Genomic DNA, 17,540 nt, shown 5'->3' with positions numbered 1-17,540 from the left:
TCTCAGCCTGGAGGCCTCTGGGGCAGAGGACTCCCTGGTGAGTTGCCTGGAGGACTGGGGCACTGTCCTAGGGCCAAGGTGAAATGAAGGCCCCTTCTGCACCAGAACTTGTGCTGCCCTGGGCATCTGGCCCCCTGGGCACCTGACCCCTGGGAGTAGAGCTAAGTGAGGGCAGGGATATGAAGTGGACATGTGGGGTGAGCCCGGAGAGGCAGGCAGTGGACTCACTGGGATCTGGCCCATGGCCTCCTCCTCAAAGCAGCCTCCACCATCAGCCTTGGGGCAAGGCCCTGCTTAGGCTGGGGAGGTGGGTAGTGGGGTGCTCCAGGGGACAACCCCAGATCCTGGTCACTGCCTTGACCTTCCTGTCACCTGACAATGCCTTGCCCTCCTCAAGGCCTGCCAGATCTCTCCGTCATTCAAGGCCTGGCCCTGATGCCCCCTCCTCCAGGAGCCGGCCCTGACTTTACCCAGGTAGATGTGGTGCTCCCTTGCCCATGGGTCTCAGCTCCTGCCCCACCCTGGTCAGGCCCCCACATCCCCTGAGAGCAGAGATCTGCATGGTTTGTGTGGGGGTCCCAGGCCCAGTGGCTGTTCTCACGATGGGATAGAGCTTAACATCACAGGAAGGCAGGAAGAGAGACAGACAAACAGGAACGGGGACATAGACAGGGTTAGAGATGCAGCTCGGGGCCCCTTTCTCTGCCCTAGAAGGCAGGTCTGTGCCCAGAAAGGAGACTCAGGAGTCCTGGTGCAGGGGGCACTTCTTCAAAGCATTCGGGGCTGGGCCGCACAGGGCCTGCTGGCGCAGCGCCATGGGGGTTGGGGGGGACTCTAGAGTCGGAGGTTCAGGAGTGGGAGAAGCGTGAGGGCCCCGGCCAGGCAGTGAGGGCTGTTCAGAGCAGGTGCCCCATCTACATTGCACAGCTCAGTGTTGCAGCAGGACACGGGCCGGGTCTGGCCAATGCCATCCACATCCGAGGGCTCACACTTGCTGGCGCAGGACTTGGTCACTGTGGAGTCCCCCTGGAAGGGGTACACTGTGGGGTGCGGGAAGAGTCAGCCATCAGGGCTGGTTACTGCCTCCAAGCCCTGGTCCCTGCCGGCACCACCTCATGCAGGCCTCACTCTGGGGTCACCACCCGGGTTTCCATCCCTCCTGGCCCAGTGCCCTCCTCTTCCTCTTTCCTCCCACTGGTGTTGTCCGGGTGTCTACCATGTGCCAGGCACACACCTGGCATTCTGCACCCGACCTGATGGGGCAGTTCCCACCCTGAGGTGACTGTGAAACCAAAGTCTGTAAGTGTGCCCACCTTCCCCAGTCCCCCCAAAACGAGGTCGCAGATGTGTTCCCCACTGAAGGACAGGAGGGAGAGAGGAAGAAAGGGGAGGGCAGAGGGAGGCCTAGCTCAGGCAGAAAGCCATTTTTAGAGATGGGTGAGGTGGTGGCTGTGCACTGGGGCCAAGCTGGCTGGGGGTGACTGGGCTGGAGGTGGCTCTGACCGGGCACCCAGCTCTGCCCGCCTTCCGTGCCCACTGACCTATCTCCCGGGAGTAGAGTGTTGTCTTGCACATGGTTTCATTCATGGTACAGGTGGCGATGGTGTTGCAGTCGGACACTCCTGTGGGCTCCAGACAGACGTAGCAGTGCAGGGCTGGCGCTGGGGAGAAGGGACAAGGGCTGTCAGGCAGGCTTCACCCCTCCCAAGCCTAGAGACAGTCTGTCCTGGAAGCCCAGGTCTGAAGGGGACAGTGACACTGGCCAGGGTCAAGGTGCCCACCGGCCAAAACTCAGGAACAATACCAGGAGCCTGGGGTTGGGGACAGGCTGGGCTCCGCCTCGGGACCCTGCATCCCAGAGTCAGAGTCAGCTGCTGGGGGCGGGGATCCAGCCGGCAAGGCCTGGGCGGGGCCAAGCCAAGTCCCTTTGGAAACGTTTGGGAGACTCAGGGGGACTGAAGCCCTGGCATCTTCATAGCAAGAGGCACCTCAGGCAGGAAGCCTCAGGTGGGGGCGTGGCTGGGAGCAGGTTACCCTCTCAGTTTCCCCATCAGGGAAGTGCTGCTGTTGGGGTTAAGGGATCCGGCCAGGAGGCCCATGGAATGCAGGGTGGACTAGGCTACGTCCAGGCTGCGTCTGGGTGCCCACTCGTCTCCCACAGGGACTCACAGGCCGGCAGGGGGACGGAGAGGCTTCAATTCCCTCCTGCTCTAGTGACCCCAGCCCCAACGGCAGCAGCCCAGGTGGGTCTGGCTGGCCCCCATGCTGGCTGGGGCAGCCAGCTGCACAGCTAGGCCTGACTCCTCCGTCCCCACTTTGGGGACCCAGCAGGGCCTCTGCCCCCTCTGGTGCACCTGTTTCTGGGAAATGGGCAGAGCCATCTGCCAGGGGTCTCTGGGCCCAGCTGCTTCTGGTTGAGTCCAGGACATTGCCCCGATGGTTGTTTCAGGCCCCATGTGAAGGAGTCACCCCACCCCGTGTGTCTGGTTTCCCCACTCGTCTCCCTCCCTACTGCCACCCCAGCCTCAAAGCCTCCCTGGGGTCCCCTTCCTTCCCCTGCTCAAGGCCCTTCGGGTGCCCATAACCCCCCATAAAGTGCGACACCCAGGCTGGTGCCCAGGGATGTGGCTGGCTGCCCCCCGCCTACCTCAAAGGCCACCCTCTGCTCACCCTCATTAGGCTCCTGCCCCCCTCACTGCCCACCCTTCTCTCCATCTCCACCCTCCTCTCCTTATGGCGAGGGGTGGGCCACACCCCGGCCCCGCTCCTCTGGCTTCTCCTGCCTCTGAGGCCCCTTCCTGGGGTGCCCTCCCCAGGAACAGTGTGTGAATGTCAGTGGGTGGCATCTCCCTCTGCCGCAGCTCCCCGTGGGTCCCACGCCTCACCGAGCTCTCCGCAGGCAGCCAGCACCAGCGCCAGGAGCGCCAGCCGCATCCCCCTCATGGTCCGGCCCACTCCTCCGTGCTCTCACCCTAGTGGGAGTGCTCCTGCCCGGCGGGGTACAGCGGACACCAAGTGAGGTGGCCGACAGACCGGTCTGCTGAGCGGATTAGTGGGATCAAGTTTCCCGAGGGTGGAGGTGTGAAGACCCCGCCCCAGGCCCGCCTCCAGGGGCTCCCTATCCTTCCAGGCTGCTCCTCCCACTCCCAGCCTGGCCCTCTAGGCCCACCCCACCCACCTGGGACCCTCCCTGTCTCTTCCTCATTCCTCCAGTAACGGGCGGGTCCCCTCCCGGCCCCTTCCTGACCCCTCCAGCTCCCCACCTCTGCTGCCGTGGCCTGGGGCTGCCCCCCCTTCCCTTTGTGGGGACCCTTCTTGACTCCTACACACCCTATGACTCGACTCTTCTCTCCACTCCCCTCCATCCAGGACAGCCCCCACTGACTCACCCCAGGCAGCCCAGGGACCCCCCTACACGGCCTGGAAGGGGACAGGGAAGGGTGGTGGGCCACTCTCTGCTGCTGGCTCCTCAGGGATCCTTCCTGCTTCAGGTCATCTGTGTTCCAGGGCAGATCCGTGTGCTGGATCTTCCCAGATTCCGGGCTGGAATCTTCCCAGGAGGACCTTGGTCCCACCTCCCAGCTCCTTTGGGTGGTCAGGCTGGGTACTGGGGGCCTGGGACTGAACTGCCACCCGGACAGTCAGCTACACGGTTTGCTCAGAGGCTTAAGGAGACAAACGCCAAAAACTACTGGGTCAGCAGAGAAGGTCCTGGATGGAGAGTGGGGTGGGGAGGAGCTGGGGTCCCTTGGGGGCGCTAATCCCATGCCCCCAGCCACCTGCCAGCTGGACACCTTCATCTCTAACCTTCCGATAAGGCTGCCCTCAGGCAGGGCTTACCGCCTGCTTGCAGGTAAGGAAACTGAGGGGAAAGTTCCTTGCCCCGGGCTCAGACAGGGGACAGTGACTTTGGGTTGGGATGACTCAGGCCATCTCCAGCTCAGCTCCCCGCTCCCCCTACGGACATCCCCCCAGAGTGCCTGCACCAGCCTCCCCAGGTTGTGTCTGGTCTGTGATCCTGCCACCTCCTGCTCCCAGTCCTGCTGCTGCCAGTGTGTAGTGTGTGGGGGTGGGGGGACGGATGCATGACAAGCAGCCTGTGTCTTCCTGGGCCCTGGCCATCAAGGCCACGATGTCAGCTATGCTGAGACTCACACTGGAGCTCTTCAGCCCGAGCGCCTAAATCCCACCCCTTCCTGGTCTTCGCTCCTGCTGTTCCCACTGCCAGGAATGCCCTTCCTTCTCCTGCCCCATTGGTTGAAATTCTGTCTTTGGTAGACTGCACTCACCTGCCCGCACCCCCTCCTTGCCATGGCCCTTTTGGGGTCCCTGGGTTTTCCTGCTGGATCAGCTCTGTTTGGGATCTGGTCTTCGCCCCAGCGACTGAGAGAGCCTGTGTCTCCCTGAGCACTAGGTGGGGGCAGAGTGTGCAGGGGTAGTGAGCGGGGCACCCAGGATTCCCTAGCACCCCACTTGTGTCAGAGACTTAGCCTAGTGGATCTCACTTTTCCTCACTGCAGCTCCAGAAGTGCACAGTGCTAATGCATTTATTTTGCATAAGGGAACTATGGCTCTGAGAAGTAATTGACTTAGGCAAGGCCGCCCAGCCAGGGCTGGGTGAAGGCCGAACAGCAGCAAGCCTGTCTGGTTTTGCATGGTGCCACTCAGCCACGCTGCAATTGGCCATTGATGCTGGGTGCAGCTAACTGGATTAGACACCCCACCCTACACACCCTGGGTTCCTCTTGAGGCCTGACCCAATTCCTCTGACATGGCATGGCCCAGCTCCTTCCTGTCCTCAGACCCAGGGGCCCCACCTGTGCCTTCTACCCAGAACACACGCCTGGCCCCCAGGCATCCAGCTCCTCCTGGAATTTCTGCCTGACCCCCAGTGGAGAGATCCAGGCTAAGCCTTTCTGCAAAGTTGCAGCTGCCTGATTGGGGTGTGGAAAAATGTGGCCTAGCCAGGGTCTGGGCTGGCTTTCTTTGGGAGGACTGTGTTTCGAGAAGACCACACCCTTCCCTCGTCAGTTCCACTAGGAACTTCTGGGTCAGGGCTCAGTGTGTGACCAGAATCCGGGATAAGTGTATTATTAAGATCAGGGCTCAGCATATTACAAATGTCAGAGCTCAGCACATGACCAGGATCAGAGTCAATGTGTGATCAGGAGGAAGGCTCACCTTGTGACTAAGATCAGGGCTCAGTAGCGATCAGGAGCAGGGCTCAGCATGTAACAAATGTCAGAGCTCAGCTTGTGGCTAGGATCAGGGCTCAGTGTGTGATCAGGAGCAGGGCTTGGCATGTAACAAATGTCAGGGCTCAACTTGTGAGGATCAGGGCTCAGTGTGTGATCAGGAGCAGGGCTCAGCATGTAACAAATGTCAGAGCTCAGCTTGTATTCAGGATCAGGGCTCAATGTGTGATCAGGAACAGGGCTCAGCACATAACAAATGCCAGGGCTGAGCTTGTAATCAGGATCAGGAGCAGGGCTCAGCATGTAACAAATGTCAGAGCTCAGCTTGTGACTAAGATCAAGGCTCAGTGTGTGATCAGGAGCAGGGCTTAGCATGTAACAAAAGTCAGAGCTCAGTTTGTGACTAGGATCAGGGCTTAGTGTGTGATTAGGAGCAGGTCTCAGCATGTACAAATGTCAGGGCTCAGCTTGTGACCAGGATCAAGGCTTAGTGTGTGATTGGGAGCAGGGCTCAGCATGTGACAAATGTCAGAGTTCAGCTTGTGACTTGGATTGGGATCAGTGTGTAACTAGGATCAGGGCTCAATGTGTGACCAGAGACAGCCTCCAGGGATGACCTCCACCCACAGTAATGCTGCCACTAAACTGAGGAATTGTCAGGCTGCCACTGGAGCTGCTGACTTCAAGAAATTACTCCTGAACTGTGATCCAGGGCTCAGATGGGGCCCTTGCACCTGCTCCCACACCACTGCCTCTTTTCTGGGCACACTGGACCCCTGCTGTGAGGCCTTTCTCCAGGACCTTCCCCAGATCCCTCTCCATGGGCCGGGGTGAAGTTTCAAGTCTGTCTCCTAGAGGCACTCTGGTGGGGGAGGGCAGCAGTGAAGAGAGGCCACACTCTGGTCCCTGGCAGTTTCTGCTGACAGGTCAGTGGGTCGGATGGTACCCAGGGTGGGATGGGAGCTCAGGTTCCATGGTCTGCCATGTCCCGTGCTACCCAGGGTCTGTCCATGGTCATCTGGTGTCCCATCAGTACCCAGTGTTCTGTGTCTGCTCACGCCCTGCGGTCAGTCAGTATCCTGTGGCTGCCCACACTTACTGCATCACTGTTTCTGTTTTGGAGTCTGGGCATGGCTTCATGTTGCTGCTGGGTCACTCCCAGGCTTCAGTGCAGGCTTTGGCTGAGCCATAATCATCTCAAGGCTCAGCTTGGGGAGGACCTGCTTCTAAACTGGTGTGGAGTTGGCCAAATTCTGTTCCTCACTGTCTGTTGGTGGAGGCCGCCCTCAGCTCCCGGCCATGTGGGCCCGTTCAACGTGGCCACCAGTTTCATCAGAGCCTCAAGCTGCACTAGTGTCTATTGCTGGGTAGCAAATCACCCTACACGTAGTGGCTTAAAACAAACTCATTTTTAGCTACGGTCTTTCTTGTCACGTGGGTTCAGCTGGGCTCTCTGCTCAGGGTCCCACAAGCCGCAGTCAAGGTGTGGTGGGGCTGGACTCCAACCTGGAGGTTCCAGAAAGAATCTTCGTCCAGGCTCACTCAGGCACTGCAGAATCCGCGTCCTTGAGGTCACAGGGCTGATGTCCCTGTTTCCTTGCTGGCATCTGCGGAGGCTACTCTCTGCCCTAGGGCCTCCAGTCCTCCTTAGGTGACCCCTCTGCCTGCCAGTCAGCCACGCACACTGCATCCTCCTCCGGCTTCAGTCTCTGTCTTCCTTTTCTGCCACTAGCAGACATGTTCCGTCCCTGGCTGCATCTTGCACCAAACAGTAAAACCCCCAACTTTGTCATTCTCTCTGCAAGTGCTGAGGTTCATTGGAGGTGGCTTCTGGCCTCCGCTCTTGCCTTCCCCCTTCTCGCCTTTATGATGAAGTGCAGCTGTCCCCAAAGCCTCACCTTCCATGGCCACCTCATCCCAGGGGAGGGATTTGGAAGCTGATTTGTTGCTGCCCATCTTCTCGGCTGATGGGACCCTCAGAGGTCGGATGACCAGCTCCAGAATCTGACCCTCAAGGGTCACTTGCAAGTAATGTCTTCTGATGGCTCTCAATGGGCCTTGAGGAAAGACTCCTGGAATGAGACCCCATGCCCACTGCTCATCAGGGAGGCGGTGGGCGGGGCCTGTGCCTGTGTATACCTTTGCCAGGTGGCCTGTGGCCAGGAAGCCCCATGAGCCAGGACCCCATGTGGCCAGCCGAGAAGTAGGTGCCTTGTCTGGATTCCTGCCTTCCACATTCAGGAAATAGAGGTCGCCCCTAGGCTCCAGGGCCCCTGGGAAAGGGAGCTGTGGTTTTCCAGCCCCTGCAGCGCCAGGCAGTGTCCTGGCATGGTTGTGGGTGGAAGCCAGGGCCTTCTACCAACACAGGCTGGCCCCAAGCCACAGTGAGGTGCCACAGGGGCAGCACTGGGGGCATCTCCCCTGCACCCAGGGACGCCCTGCCTGTACACAGCCCCACCTGCTCTGCTCTTGGTGGCTTCTCCTCCATCCTCTCACCGCTGCCCCGTCCTCTGCTTTGGGGCAGGAGTCCCCAGGCCCCATGTGGGAGGCTGTGGCCAAGCCCGGGGCAGGGCAGTTTCTGATCACACTCGTATGGGACGGCCTCATTTCTTTTTTTGCCTCCAAAAGAGGAATTTCTCTATTTGAGCAGCTTCCTGGGTGGACCGGGAAAAGGAAGTGTCAAAAGTTCAGGCCGGGGCACCCTTCCAGGCTAGATGCCAGCAAGGCTCAGGGAAGCCTGGGGGCTGGCTGGAAGGAGTCAGGTTTAGAGGTGCTGAGTGGGCAGGAGACACAATCCTGAGTCTGACACGCAGAGCCCTGTAGGAGCTGGCACTGTCCCCCTCTGTGGCCTTGTCCCCTGCACGGTCCCTCCCAGTTTATGTTGGCAACACCCACCCTCACCCAGAACCCAGAAGAGCTGTCTCTGCCACGGCAGCTCCAGGGCCCAGTGAGCCTTCCCGCGCAGCCTGCCCTCAGGGTGGTCTCCTCCCGGGAGTCTCAAGGGCTACCCCACCTGGGCTCTGGCTCTCCCGGGCATCCCCCCTGAGGGGCTCCAGCAGGGCAGACCAATGGCTCCTAAACCAATGTTACTATGTTGAAAAGGAAGTGGAGGCACAAATAGCACCAAGGGCTGTACGTTGGAAGGAGGTATCCTGTGTCCTTCCAGAAGGGATGTGCCCTCCAGTGCCACCCTCTGCATGCACACAGGTTAGCTCACCTGCAGCTTCATGATGGGAAAACTGCAGGGAACATCTGTCTGTGCACGTTCTTTGCCCCCTACCCTGTTAGGAGCAGTGGGGAGCAGTGGGGCTTGTTCACACTGAGAACCGGAGCCAACTCCACCCACAGGGCTCACTGTTCATGGGACCACGATCCCCTCCCATCTCCTCCCCTCCCCTTCCCTTTTTTTTGACAGAGTCTCCTTCTGTCACTCAGGCTGGAGTACAATGGTGCTATCTCGGCTCATTGCAACCTCCCCCTCCTGGGTTCAAGTGATTCTCCTGCCTCAGCCTCCTGAGCAGCTGGGATTATAGGCGCATGCCAGCACGCCTGGCTAATTTTCGTGTTTTTTAGTAGAGATGGAGTTTCACCATGTTGGCCAGGCTGGTCTTGAACTCATGACCTCAAGTGATCTGCCCACCTTGGCCTCCCAAAGTGCTGGGATTACAGGAGTGAGACATCGTGCCAGGCCTAGACCACGACTTTCCACCCTGCGTCTTCATTCCTGAGCTTCACGCTTCTAGGAAGATAAAGCAGCAAATAGCTATCATTTATTGAAGATCTTCCCAAAAGGCCTATTGACTCTTCAATAGAAACCGTTGGGGGACACCTCCAGACTCAGAACCCATGGCCTCAAAATTCTAAACTACTTTTTCCGAGTCCTGGCCCAACCCTAACTGAACCCCCACCTAGGAAGACCTACCTCAAATCAGACTCAAATCCCAGGAGTGCTGGAGGGAGCTGGGGTGACCTGTCCTTGGGTTTTTGCTGACATTTTAGGGAGCCAGCATTCAACAAAGTGCTAGTGGCATTTTGAAGTTTCCTGGACAGGGCTGATTTGTCCTGCAAGGGCTGCATCTGTGACAGCACAGAGGCTGGTCCGTGTCCTTTCTCACCACGTGGCCGGGTCGCTCTCCTGCCTGGGGGTTTACGATACTGCTTGGCACCTCTCTGATTCTAAGTACGGTTGAATTTCTTCTCCTTGGCTTGGCCACTTGAATGGCTTTTTCTCTGAACAGGCTGCTCATATCTGTTGCTCTTTGGGGATCTGGAAGGATTATTTACCGTAAACCAAAAATAAAATTCTAAGCCCCCGCCCCCAACCATCTGAATGGACCCTCTTCTCGGCTAGGGTATTCCGAAGTGAACCTGAAAAACTGGTTCGGACCATGATGGGAACGGGTTGGACAGCCTCATCATCCCTCCTCCCTCTTGGAATTCAGGGAAAGCTGACCAGTGTTAACATCCACACAGACCTGCAGTCTGATGAGAAACATTTACCATCTATTGGCTCCTGCTACCTGGCGGCTTCATCTGATGATAAAACCCTGGTCTCCACACCCCTTATAATCCACACATTCCTTTCTATTGATTCCAGGTCTTTAGATAATCTTAACTCTTTCAACCAATTGCCAATCAGAAAATTTTTAAATCTGCCTAAATCCTGGAATCCCGCCTCCCGCGCCACCCCCGCCCCACCCCGCCCCAGCCTCATCCCCCGGAGTTGTCCCGCCTTTCCGGATGGAGCCAATGTACCTCTTCCATGTATTTTATTGATGTCTTCAGTCTCCCTAAAACTAGACTGTGCCCCATGTTCAGCCACCTCGAGCACATGTTCTCAGGTCTCCTGAGGGCTGTGTCATGGGCTATGGCCCTTCATATCTGGCTCAGAATAAATGTCTTCACATATTTTACAGTTTGACTCTTTTCGTGGACATTATGTGTGGAGGGAATCATCGTATGTTACATGTGTGGCAAATATTTCCTTGTTTTTCTTGTCTTTCAGTTTGTTTATTTTGTTTTATTTTATTTTATTTTAGATTTTTAGATAGTATTTATGAATCCCAATTCTGGTTTTGTGTCTTTTCTTTAAAATTTTTTTTAACAGCTTTATTGAATATACTTCACATACTACACAATCCACCCATTTAAAGTGTGTAATTCAGTGGTTTTTAGTGTATTCACAGTTTTAGCACATTTTCATCATCTTGAAAATAAACCCTGAACGCTTTAGCACTCTCGTTGGTTCATTCCTGTGAGAACGTGAGATGCTTATTTTGTGAGATTGTGAAATGGATATTTTGGTTTCCTGACATACAGCTCTTAAAACCCTTGGAATCCCTGGAGTGGTAAGGGCATCTTTTGTACGCTAATGAGAGGACTGGTGACGGGGGGTCCCCAGGGAGCTTCAGGATGGGGACCCACAGGATTAGAGAGCTGGGACTTCAGCCCCACCCCCAGCCTTCAGGGGAGAGGAGGGCGGCAGGTTGGGTTCATCAGTGGCCGGTAGTTTAATCCATCATGCCTACGTAATGAAGCCTCCGTAATTCCCCAAAAGGACAGGGTTCAGGGAGCTTCCGACAGCAGAGCGTGCGCAGGTGCCTGGGGGTGCCCCTGGGAGGGCCTGAGAGCTCCGCGCCAGTGCGTCCCTGAGTCCTGTGAGCTGCTCCAGCAAGTCATCAAACCCGAGGAGGGGGTCGTGGGAACCCTGAGTCATGGCAGGTCGGTCAGAAGCACAGGCCACACCTGGGGCTTGTGACTGGCATCGGAAGTGGGGCTCATCACGTGGGACTGAGCCCTCCACCTGCGGGATCTGACGCGACCTCCATGGGAATGGCGTCGGAATTGAATGGAGGACACCCAGACGGTGTCCACTGCAGTGTGGCTTGGTTGCTGGTGGAGAGAAATACACACACACTTTGGTGACGGGGTGAAGTACTGTATTGTGTGAGAGCAGGAAAAGTACTCTGGCTTTTCCCTATTTCCTTTTGTTTGTTTTTTAAGATGGAGTCTCGCTCTGTTGCCCAGGCTGGAGTGCAGTGGCATGATCTTAGCTCACTGCAACCTCCGCCTCCCTGGTTCAAGTGATTCTCGTGCCTCAGCCTCCCAAGTAGCTGGGATTACAGGGATGTGCCACCACACCTGGCTAATTTTTGTATTTTTAGTAGAAACGGGGTCTCACCATGTTGCCCAGGCTGGTCTCAAACTCCTGACCTCAGGTGATCCACCCTCCTTGGCCTCCCAAAGTGCTGGGATTACAGGCATGAGCCACCGTGCCCGGCCTTTCCCTATTTCTTAATAATCCCTGCCATCCTCTGGTAACCACTCATCTCCTTTCCCTCTCTATAGAGCTCCCTATTCTGGCTACTTCTGAGAAATAGAATTGTACACTGCTTGGCCTGTTGTGCACGGCTGCTGTCTCACTCAGCGTCGTGTTTGTTTTCAAGGCTCCCCCGTATTTTCAAGGCTCCCCGTGTTTTGACGTGGGTCAGGGCTTCATTCCTTTATGTGGCTGAATAACATCCCCTGGTACGGGTCTGTCATCTCTGTGGATCCGTCCATCAGTTGATGGGCATTTGGGTTTTTCCTGCCTTTTGCCTGCTGTGAATAACGCCGCTGCGAATGTTTGTGCACCGGCTTTTGTGTGGACGCCTGTTTACTCCTCTTGGGCCACGTCTGGGGGTGGAATTTGGCCCAGGAGTGGAATCACTGTGTTTACAGCAGCTCTGTGTCCAGTTCCTTCAGGAATGTGTCTTGCTTTTCTATTCTGAATTGTCTAGCATTTAAAAACCTCCTCTTTTTATATCGAAACCTCTGATTCAGTTGGAATGCCTTTGGCTATAACGAGAGAGGTGAGGATCCAGCCTTACCCTGTTCTCGCAGCAGTGCTCCACGCTGCAGTGCTCCACGGTGGCTGTGGGGTGCCCTGTCCCTCCCCCGCAGATCTGAGAAACACTCCATTGTCACCTCAATTCTTGAGCTTATCTGGGTATCTCCAGCGCACCCCGTTTGCATTTCCTTCTGTGCCTGGGGCTACTCTGAAAGTTGTCCTGGCACCTGAATGTCTGGAGGCCCTGCCTGGGACACCCCCTCCTTGTGGAGCAGCTTGACAATTGCATCAGCTTTCTCCTGAGCTGATTCTTCACGAGAACTTTGCGAAGGTGAGAACAAGAAAGGCCTAGGAAAGGGACTGACGGTGTGTTTCTGGGCAGGTGCTAACTCAGTGGGGGGGACCTGCAGATGTGGACTCGCCTCAGCCTCTCCGAGGGGAGTGCCAGGCTTATGTAGGGGTCTCATTCAACCTTGCAGCCCGAAGCTCAGCCATGACGCCATGTTTGCCTAGCGAGTGATCAACTTCCACAAACATCGCTCACCTAGTTTCCCACGTCCACCCCGAGATGGGCGGCCACAGCTGCCCATCACCTCAGTCTGATTCATCCCACTCCCAGCATCTCTCCCCAGCGCCCTGCCCTGCATGCTGGGTACCCAGTGGCCCAGAGGAGCTGGAGGTAGTGTTCTCTACCAGAACTGGGGGTTTCCTAGAGAGGGGCAGGCCGGGCCACTGGCCCAGGGGTGTGTATGAGGGCGAGGGTGTGAGGAAGCTACAGCCTGCCTCACCTCTCTCCCCATTCCAGAAGGCCTGCGGCAGCCGTCTTTGCCAAGGGCCCCTCCTCCCTTCCTCCACCCCGCACAGCCTCCGTGTCTCAGCCGGGATGTCCTTTCTCTGAGGCTTCCCAACTCCTGCTCTGGGGTGGGAGTCTCCTCGTGTGCCCCAGCCCCAACTCCCACTCTGGCTACTTCAGGAACAGCAACTGCCTGGGGGGCCTGGGCCCCTGTGCCCTTCAGGCCTGACAGTTGGCTGGAGGTGGGAGGGCCTGTTCCGTGATAAGGGCAGGTGGGGGTGGGGTAGTAGGGTTTAGCCTGGGGTGAGGTAGCGAGGCACTCCCAAATCTACTCCCCTCTACCCCCAAGCCCAGGATGGCGGGGCTCCACTCCCACTGGATAGCTTGTGCCACATGATCCAATCATATTTTATCTGGGGGAGCTTGGGAACTGAAGGGGTGGCAGGCACGATGGGCCCCAGGCTTGGACAGCAGCAGATTTAGACAAGACTCCACACAGGACTTCCCAAGGACAAGTGATGCTGGATGGTGGCTGCAGAGGCCGGGAGATGTGGGCCAGCCAGGCTCGAGGGAGGGGCGGCCGTGAGCCCTGGCGCCAGGCCGTGAGGGCTGTGGGGGCTGAGTGTCCGGGGGCCTGGGGGAGGGCAGTCGTCAGTCATGGTTGCAGAGGCTGGTCTGGCAGCAAGCAATGGATACGTAGGGGCCCAGGCCCAGGCTGGGGATATCGGGGCAGCCCGTGTGGCACATCTTGGTGACCAGAGGCAAGTTCTCGATGTTGCTGAGGACCCCTGAGTGGGCAGGAGAGAAACCATGGAGCTCCCTGAGCCTCTGTTTGCCCAGACCGTGCTGCCCCATCTGCCACTGAGCTGAGGGTCAGACACCCCAGGTACATGAAGCATGCGGGCACTCCTGGGGGCAGACGTGGCCCTTTGCTCATACCCTTCCCTGGCATCGCTGGTGGACACTCTCCCCTATGCTTCTGACTTACTGGGTGCCTGGATCAGGCTCTGTCCCCCTCTGAGCCCACATCTTCCCACCTGGGCAAGAAGGGCATGGCCAGCCCACCGCTGGCCCCCTCACTCACGGGTGGCAGTAGTGACGCAGTGGGTGGAGTCCCTCGGGCATCTGGATCCACGGGAGCACCCTCCGAAGCCCGTGCACTGGTGACACCACAAGGCTTGGGCTGCAGCTGCCGGCATGGGGACAGACAGGACACAAATGGACCGGAGGCAGGTGTGGGCCACCTTCTGCAGTGACGGTGCCCACTCAACTCCACCCAGCAGCACATGCCCCTTCTCAGTGGCCAGTCTCCCAACTCTGTGATCCAGTCCTCCTAGGAACTGGGCCCCTGTCCCTCATCTTAGGGTGCCTGGCAGCCCTGCAGCTGGAGCCAGCTGGTTGCATCCTTGCCCAGGAAGGAGCCTTGGGCAAGGGTGGGGCCGGGCAGCCCTGGCTTGTGGTGTGATGTCCCAGGGGAGTGAGGGTACAGCAGCCTGGCTGTTTGGGGTCCCTGGGTGTGGGGTGTGGGGGAGGTAGAGGGGCCCTGAGACGCTCTTTCTGGCCATGCCCCCTTTTGCCTCTGGGTACTGAGTGGTACCCTTTAGACCCCTGGGACGGGATTCTGGTGGCTGAGATGATGGGGCTGTTCCTGCCTCCACAGGGAGCCCAGGGCAAGGGCGACCAGGACGTGGTAGAACAGGAATTAAAAGAAATTAAAGAATGTGTAGTCCAGGCGTGGTGGCTTATGCCTGTAATCCCAGCACTTTGGGAGGCCAAGGTGGGTGGATCACTTGAGGTCAGAAGTTCAAGACCAGCCTGACCAATATGGTGAAACCCCATCTCTACTAAAAATACAAAAAAATTAGCTGGGCGTGGTGGCATGTGCCTGTAATCCCAGCTACTCAGGAGACTGAGGCAGGAGAATTGCTTGAACCTGGGAGGCAGAGGTTGCAGTGAGCCGAGATCGCACCACTGCACTCCAGCCTGGGCGACAGAGAAAGATTCCATCTCAAAAAAAAAAAAAAAAAAAAAAAAAAAAAAAAAAAAAGAACGTGTAAACAGAAACTCAGTTGCATGTAAGAAAACCCAATTCCCTGAGGAAAAGAAAGAACTGGAGTCCTTTAAAACTTAACTGCCTGTTTGTCTGTGGCTGGTGAGCCTTCTCTCTCCCTTTCCCAGGCATTGGGAAGACCCTGTTTCTCTAGCTGTGCAGTTGCAAGGTCACAGACAGATAAACTCAAGTCGTAAAACATGTTTTTCCTTGAAAAGTAAGAAATGATGTAATGCATGTCTCAATTAATTGAATAACTGTCTTTGTTTCTCGCTTCTGTAACATGCTTCACCCTGCAGAGATCTCTCCCCACCCCATGAAATGCTTAAAAGGTAACTTAACTCTTTGTTCAGGGCTCAGTCCTTTGGCTATTAATCCGATTGGGCCGTTGCACCTAAATAATATCTTCCTCAACCCCTCGGTCTCTCTAATTCCTTAAAATATCCTGCTACAGTGGCAGCGCCCAAGCAGCAGCAGGGAGCGGTGAGCTCGGCCTTGCTTTATCCAGGAGGATGGCCCATGCTCAGGAGACACTATGTTCTTCCGCCAGTGCTGCTGTGTCTCTGCCTAGCAGTCCTGCTCTCTGCTTTGGGCACTGCTCCACTCCCAAGGCCCACTAGCCCTCCTGGGCACTCCCCAACGGCTTCCCTGCCTGGTCTCTGCCCCTCTTCATCCCTGACTCTGTCCTCTCCTTCCTGACCACCTCCGTCCATTTCTCAGCCTCAAACTCCCTCCCTCCCTGTCCTCACCCTAGGTTCACACACCCAAGACTGTATAAACAGAGTCCCTAACACCTGCTGGCCCCGGGTCTGCTCTCTCTGCATAGGAGCCTGCAGGGTGACAGGGCCAATGGTGTGACCATAAGGATGTGAGGGCTGCTCTGTCACAGGCACCAGGCACAGGCCCTGGCTTCCTCTTGAGCTGTGCCCCAGGCAGCCCAACCTCAGGACACTGGAAGCCATGCCTGCCTTATCCCGTGTCTGCTGGGCTGCCCCTGCCTCACTGTTGCCAAAGGTGGAGAAGGGCTGGAGTCAGCCCCGGTCAGCGCCAGCTCCAAGCCCGGGTTCCTGACAGCATGGCTCTGCACGCACCAGCACGGAGCTGACCTCAGACCTCAATGCACACCAGGCCCCTGCCACTGGCCAGAGTCCTCTGGTCACCCCTAGGTCCTGTGGGTGGGATCCTCCATCGAGACACCACAGAGAAGGTGACACAGACGGGAAGTTCCGGCCAGGGCAGGCCCCTACCATCAGCTTTGGCCCCTCTACCAGCCCCAGAGAGCAAGCTGAGACCCCACCTTCAAAAAAGAAAGGTGGTGGCAGCTGCCTCCAAGCCCCCCTCTGCCCCTTCCCACCAAAGTGGCTTGAAGCTCCCCTTGGCTGTCACAGCTGCCTGGGGTGGGGGGTAGCAGGGAAGATAGGCAGGAGGCTGGGGCACCAGAAGGAAGAGGTGAGGATATGGGTGCCCAAGGGTGGCATGGAAGCAGCTCCTGCCTGCCCCCTACACATGCCCACCCTCCCAAGCCCCTGTGTGTCTCAGACCTTCATCACAGAGCTGGTCTGTCCTCATGACCCTGGGGCAGTCCTCAGAGTCAGCGGCTCAGCCGCTTACAGGCCAGGAGGGTGCCCCTGGGGATGGAGGCTGGAGGGGTGTAAGAGACACCTGAGCCAGCGCCAGGGACTCACCGATGCTCCACCACCTGCTCATTCAGGGCCTGGGAGGCAGGGGATACCCAGGTCATCCAACCCACAGCCAGGGACGCAGAGGCTTGGCCCCTGGGGGGCTGGGCTGCTTGGGCTTGGAGGTGGGGGCGGCCGGCCGATCAAGGGGCCAGTTGGTTTTGTTCAGGTCTCGGGATGGGAGTGGAGATGCCCTGCCAAGAGAAGATGCTTGGGCTCTGCTGGGGGATGCCAAGGCCAGGTGAGCATGGCTGTGCTAGAGGAGTCATACCCTTGGAGCCCTCAGGAAGGCCCTGGGCCAAGGGGCCTGAAGCTGGGGGGACAGGGCCAGCTGTAGCAGACGTGGGCACTGTGGGGGGGCGTGAGGATTGGGGGATGGGCGGTGGGTAAAATCACCCAGGGAAGCAGGGAGCAGAGGAGAGGACCTGGGCGCAGGGACTGGGGATGGGAGAGCAGAGGGACTTGGTTTTCCCAGGCAAGAGGGAGGAGGGAGTCCAGGGAGGGTGGCCTCAGGAGACAAGCCAGTTGGGAGGCCAGGCCCAAGAGGGCTGGGGGGTGCAAATTCAGAGTGTGTGTATGCGCGCACACAAAGGTGCGTGTGTGAGGAGCGTCACTATGGACTGGAGAGGTCTGGGGGTTGGGGAGAGGAAGAGGGGGTTTGAGCCAAGGGCTGTGCGCCCTGAGAAGTTGGGGGGTCAGTGTGGGGGTCAGTGTGTGGGCTGGGGCTGAGCTGGATGGGCCTGCAGGATTGCAGGAGGCTTTCAGAGGAAAAGCTGCACCTGGCAGATGGTGGGGGACAGGAATGGGTTCTCCTGAGGTGGGCAGTCACGGCCCAGGGCTGGAGGGACAGCGGTTGGGCTAGAGCGATGGGGGCCCTGAGCAGGAGGTGGCCCCAGCCCCTGGACTCACCCAGCTGTAGGCTCAGGATGGCGGCCAGCAGGAGCCCAGTGTGGAACTGCATGTTCTCCTGGTGAGGTCGGGCTTTCAGCGCCCT

The 17,540-nt window shown here is 57.8% G+C and overlaps 2 protein-coding genes across 5 annotated transcripts; both read right to left on the bottom strand.

The window, feature by feature from the left end:
• Positions 1 to 602: 602 nt before the first annotated feature.
• Positions 603 to 9,513, bottom strand: LOC105488423 (LY6/PLAUR domain containing 2). 3 transcript variants are annotated; one of them, XM_071067494.1, is made up of 4 exons: positions 9,118 to 9,513; positions 8,836 to 8,934; positions 1,542 to 1,661; positions 603 to 1,040 (listed from the first exon to the last, which is right to left on the bottom strand). In XM_071067494.1, exons 2-4 carry the CDS (start codon positions 8,915 to 8,917, stop codon positions 835 to 837), a joined length of 408 nt encoding a protein of 135 aa, XP_070923595.1. In that variant the 5' UTR covers positions 8,918 to 8,934; positions 9,118 to 9,513; the 3' UTR covers positions 603 to 834. The 3 variants fall into 3 exon arrangements, with proteins under 3 accessions (XP_070923595.1, XP_070923596.1, XP_011750743.1); XM_071067495.1 differs by lacking the exon at positions 9,118 to 9,513 and having other exon boundaries at positions 8,836 to 8,986; XM_011752441.2 differs by lacking the exons at positions 8,836 to 8,934; positions 9,118 to 9,513 and adding an exon at positions 2,886 to 3,062.
• Positions 9,514 to 10,839: 1,326 nt separating this feature from the next.
• Positions 10,840 to 17,540, bottom strand: LOC112422915 (secreted LY6/PLAUR domain containing 2). 2 transcript variants are annotated; one of them, XM_011752446.3, is made up of 3 exons: positions 17,456 to 17,540; positions 13,902 to 14,006; positions 10,840 to 13,605 (listed from the first exon to the last, which is right to left on the bottom strand). In XM_011752446.3, the coding sequence occupies exons 1-3, from the start codon at positions 17,505 to 17,507 to the stop codon at positions 13,469 to 13,471; spliced, it is 294 nt and encodes a 97-aa protein (XP_011750748.1). In that variant the 5' UTR covers positions 17,508 to 17,540; the 3' UTR covers positions 10,840 to 13,468. The 2 variants fall into 2 exon arrangements, with proteins under 2 accessions (XP_011750748.1, XP_024650689.2); XM_024794921.2 differs by having other exon boundaries at positions 10,840 to 13,451.

Source organism: Macaca nemestrina, chromosome 8 (genome assembly GCF_043159975.1).
Source record: "Macaca nemestrina isolate mMacNem1 chromosome 8, mMacNem.hap1, whole genome shotgun sequence".
NCBI classification, from domain to species: domain Eukaryota; kingdom Metazoa; phylum Chordata; class Mammalia; order Primates; family Cercopithecidae; genus Macaca; species Macaca nemestrina.
This window is presented reverse-complemented; position numbering and strand designations above follow the sequence as displayed.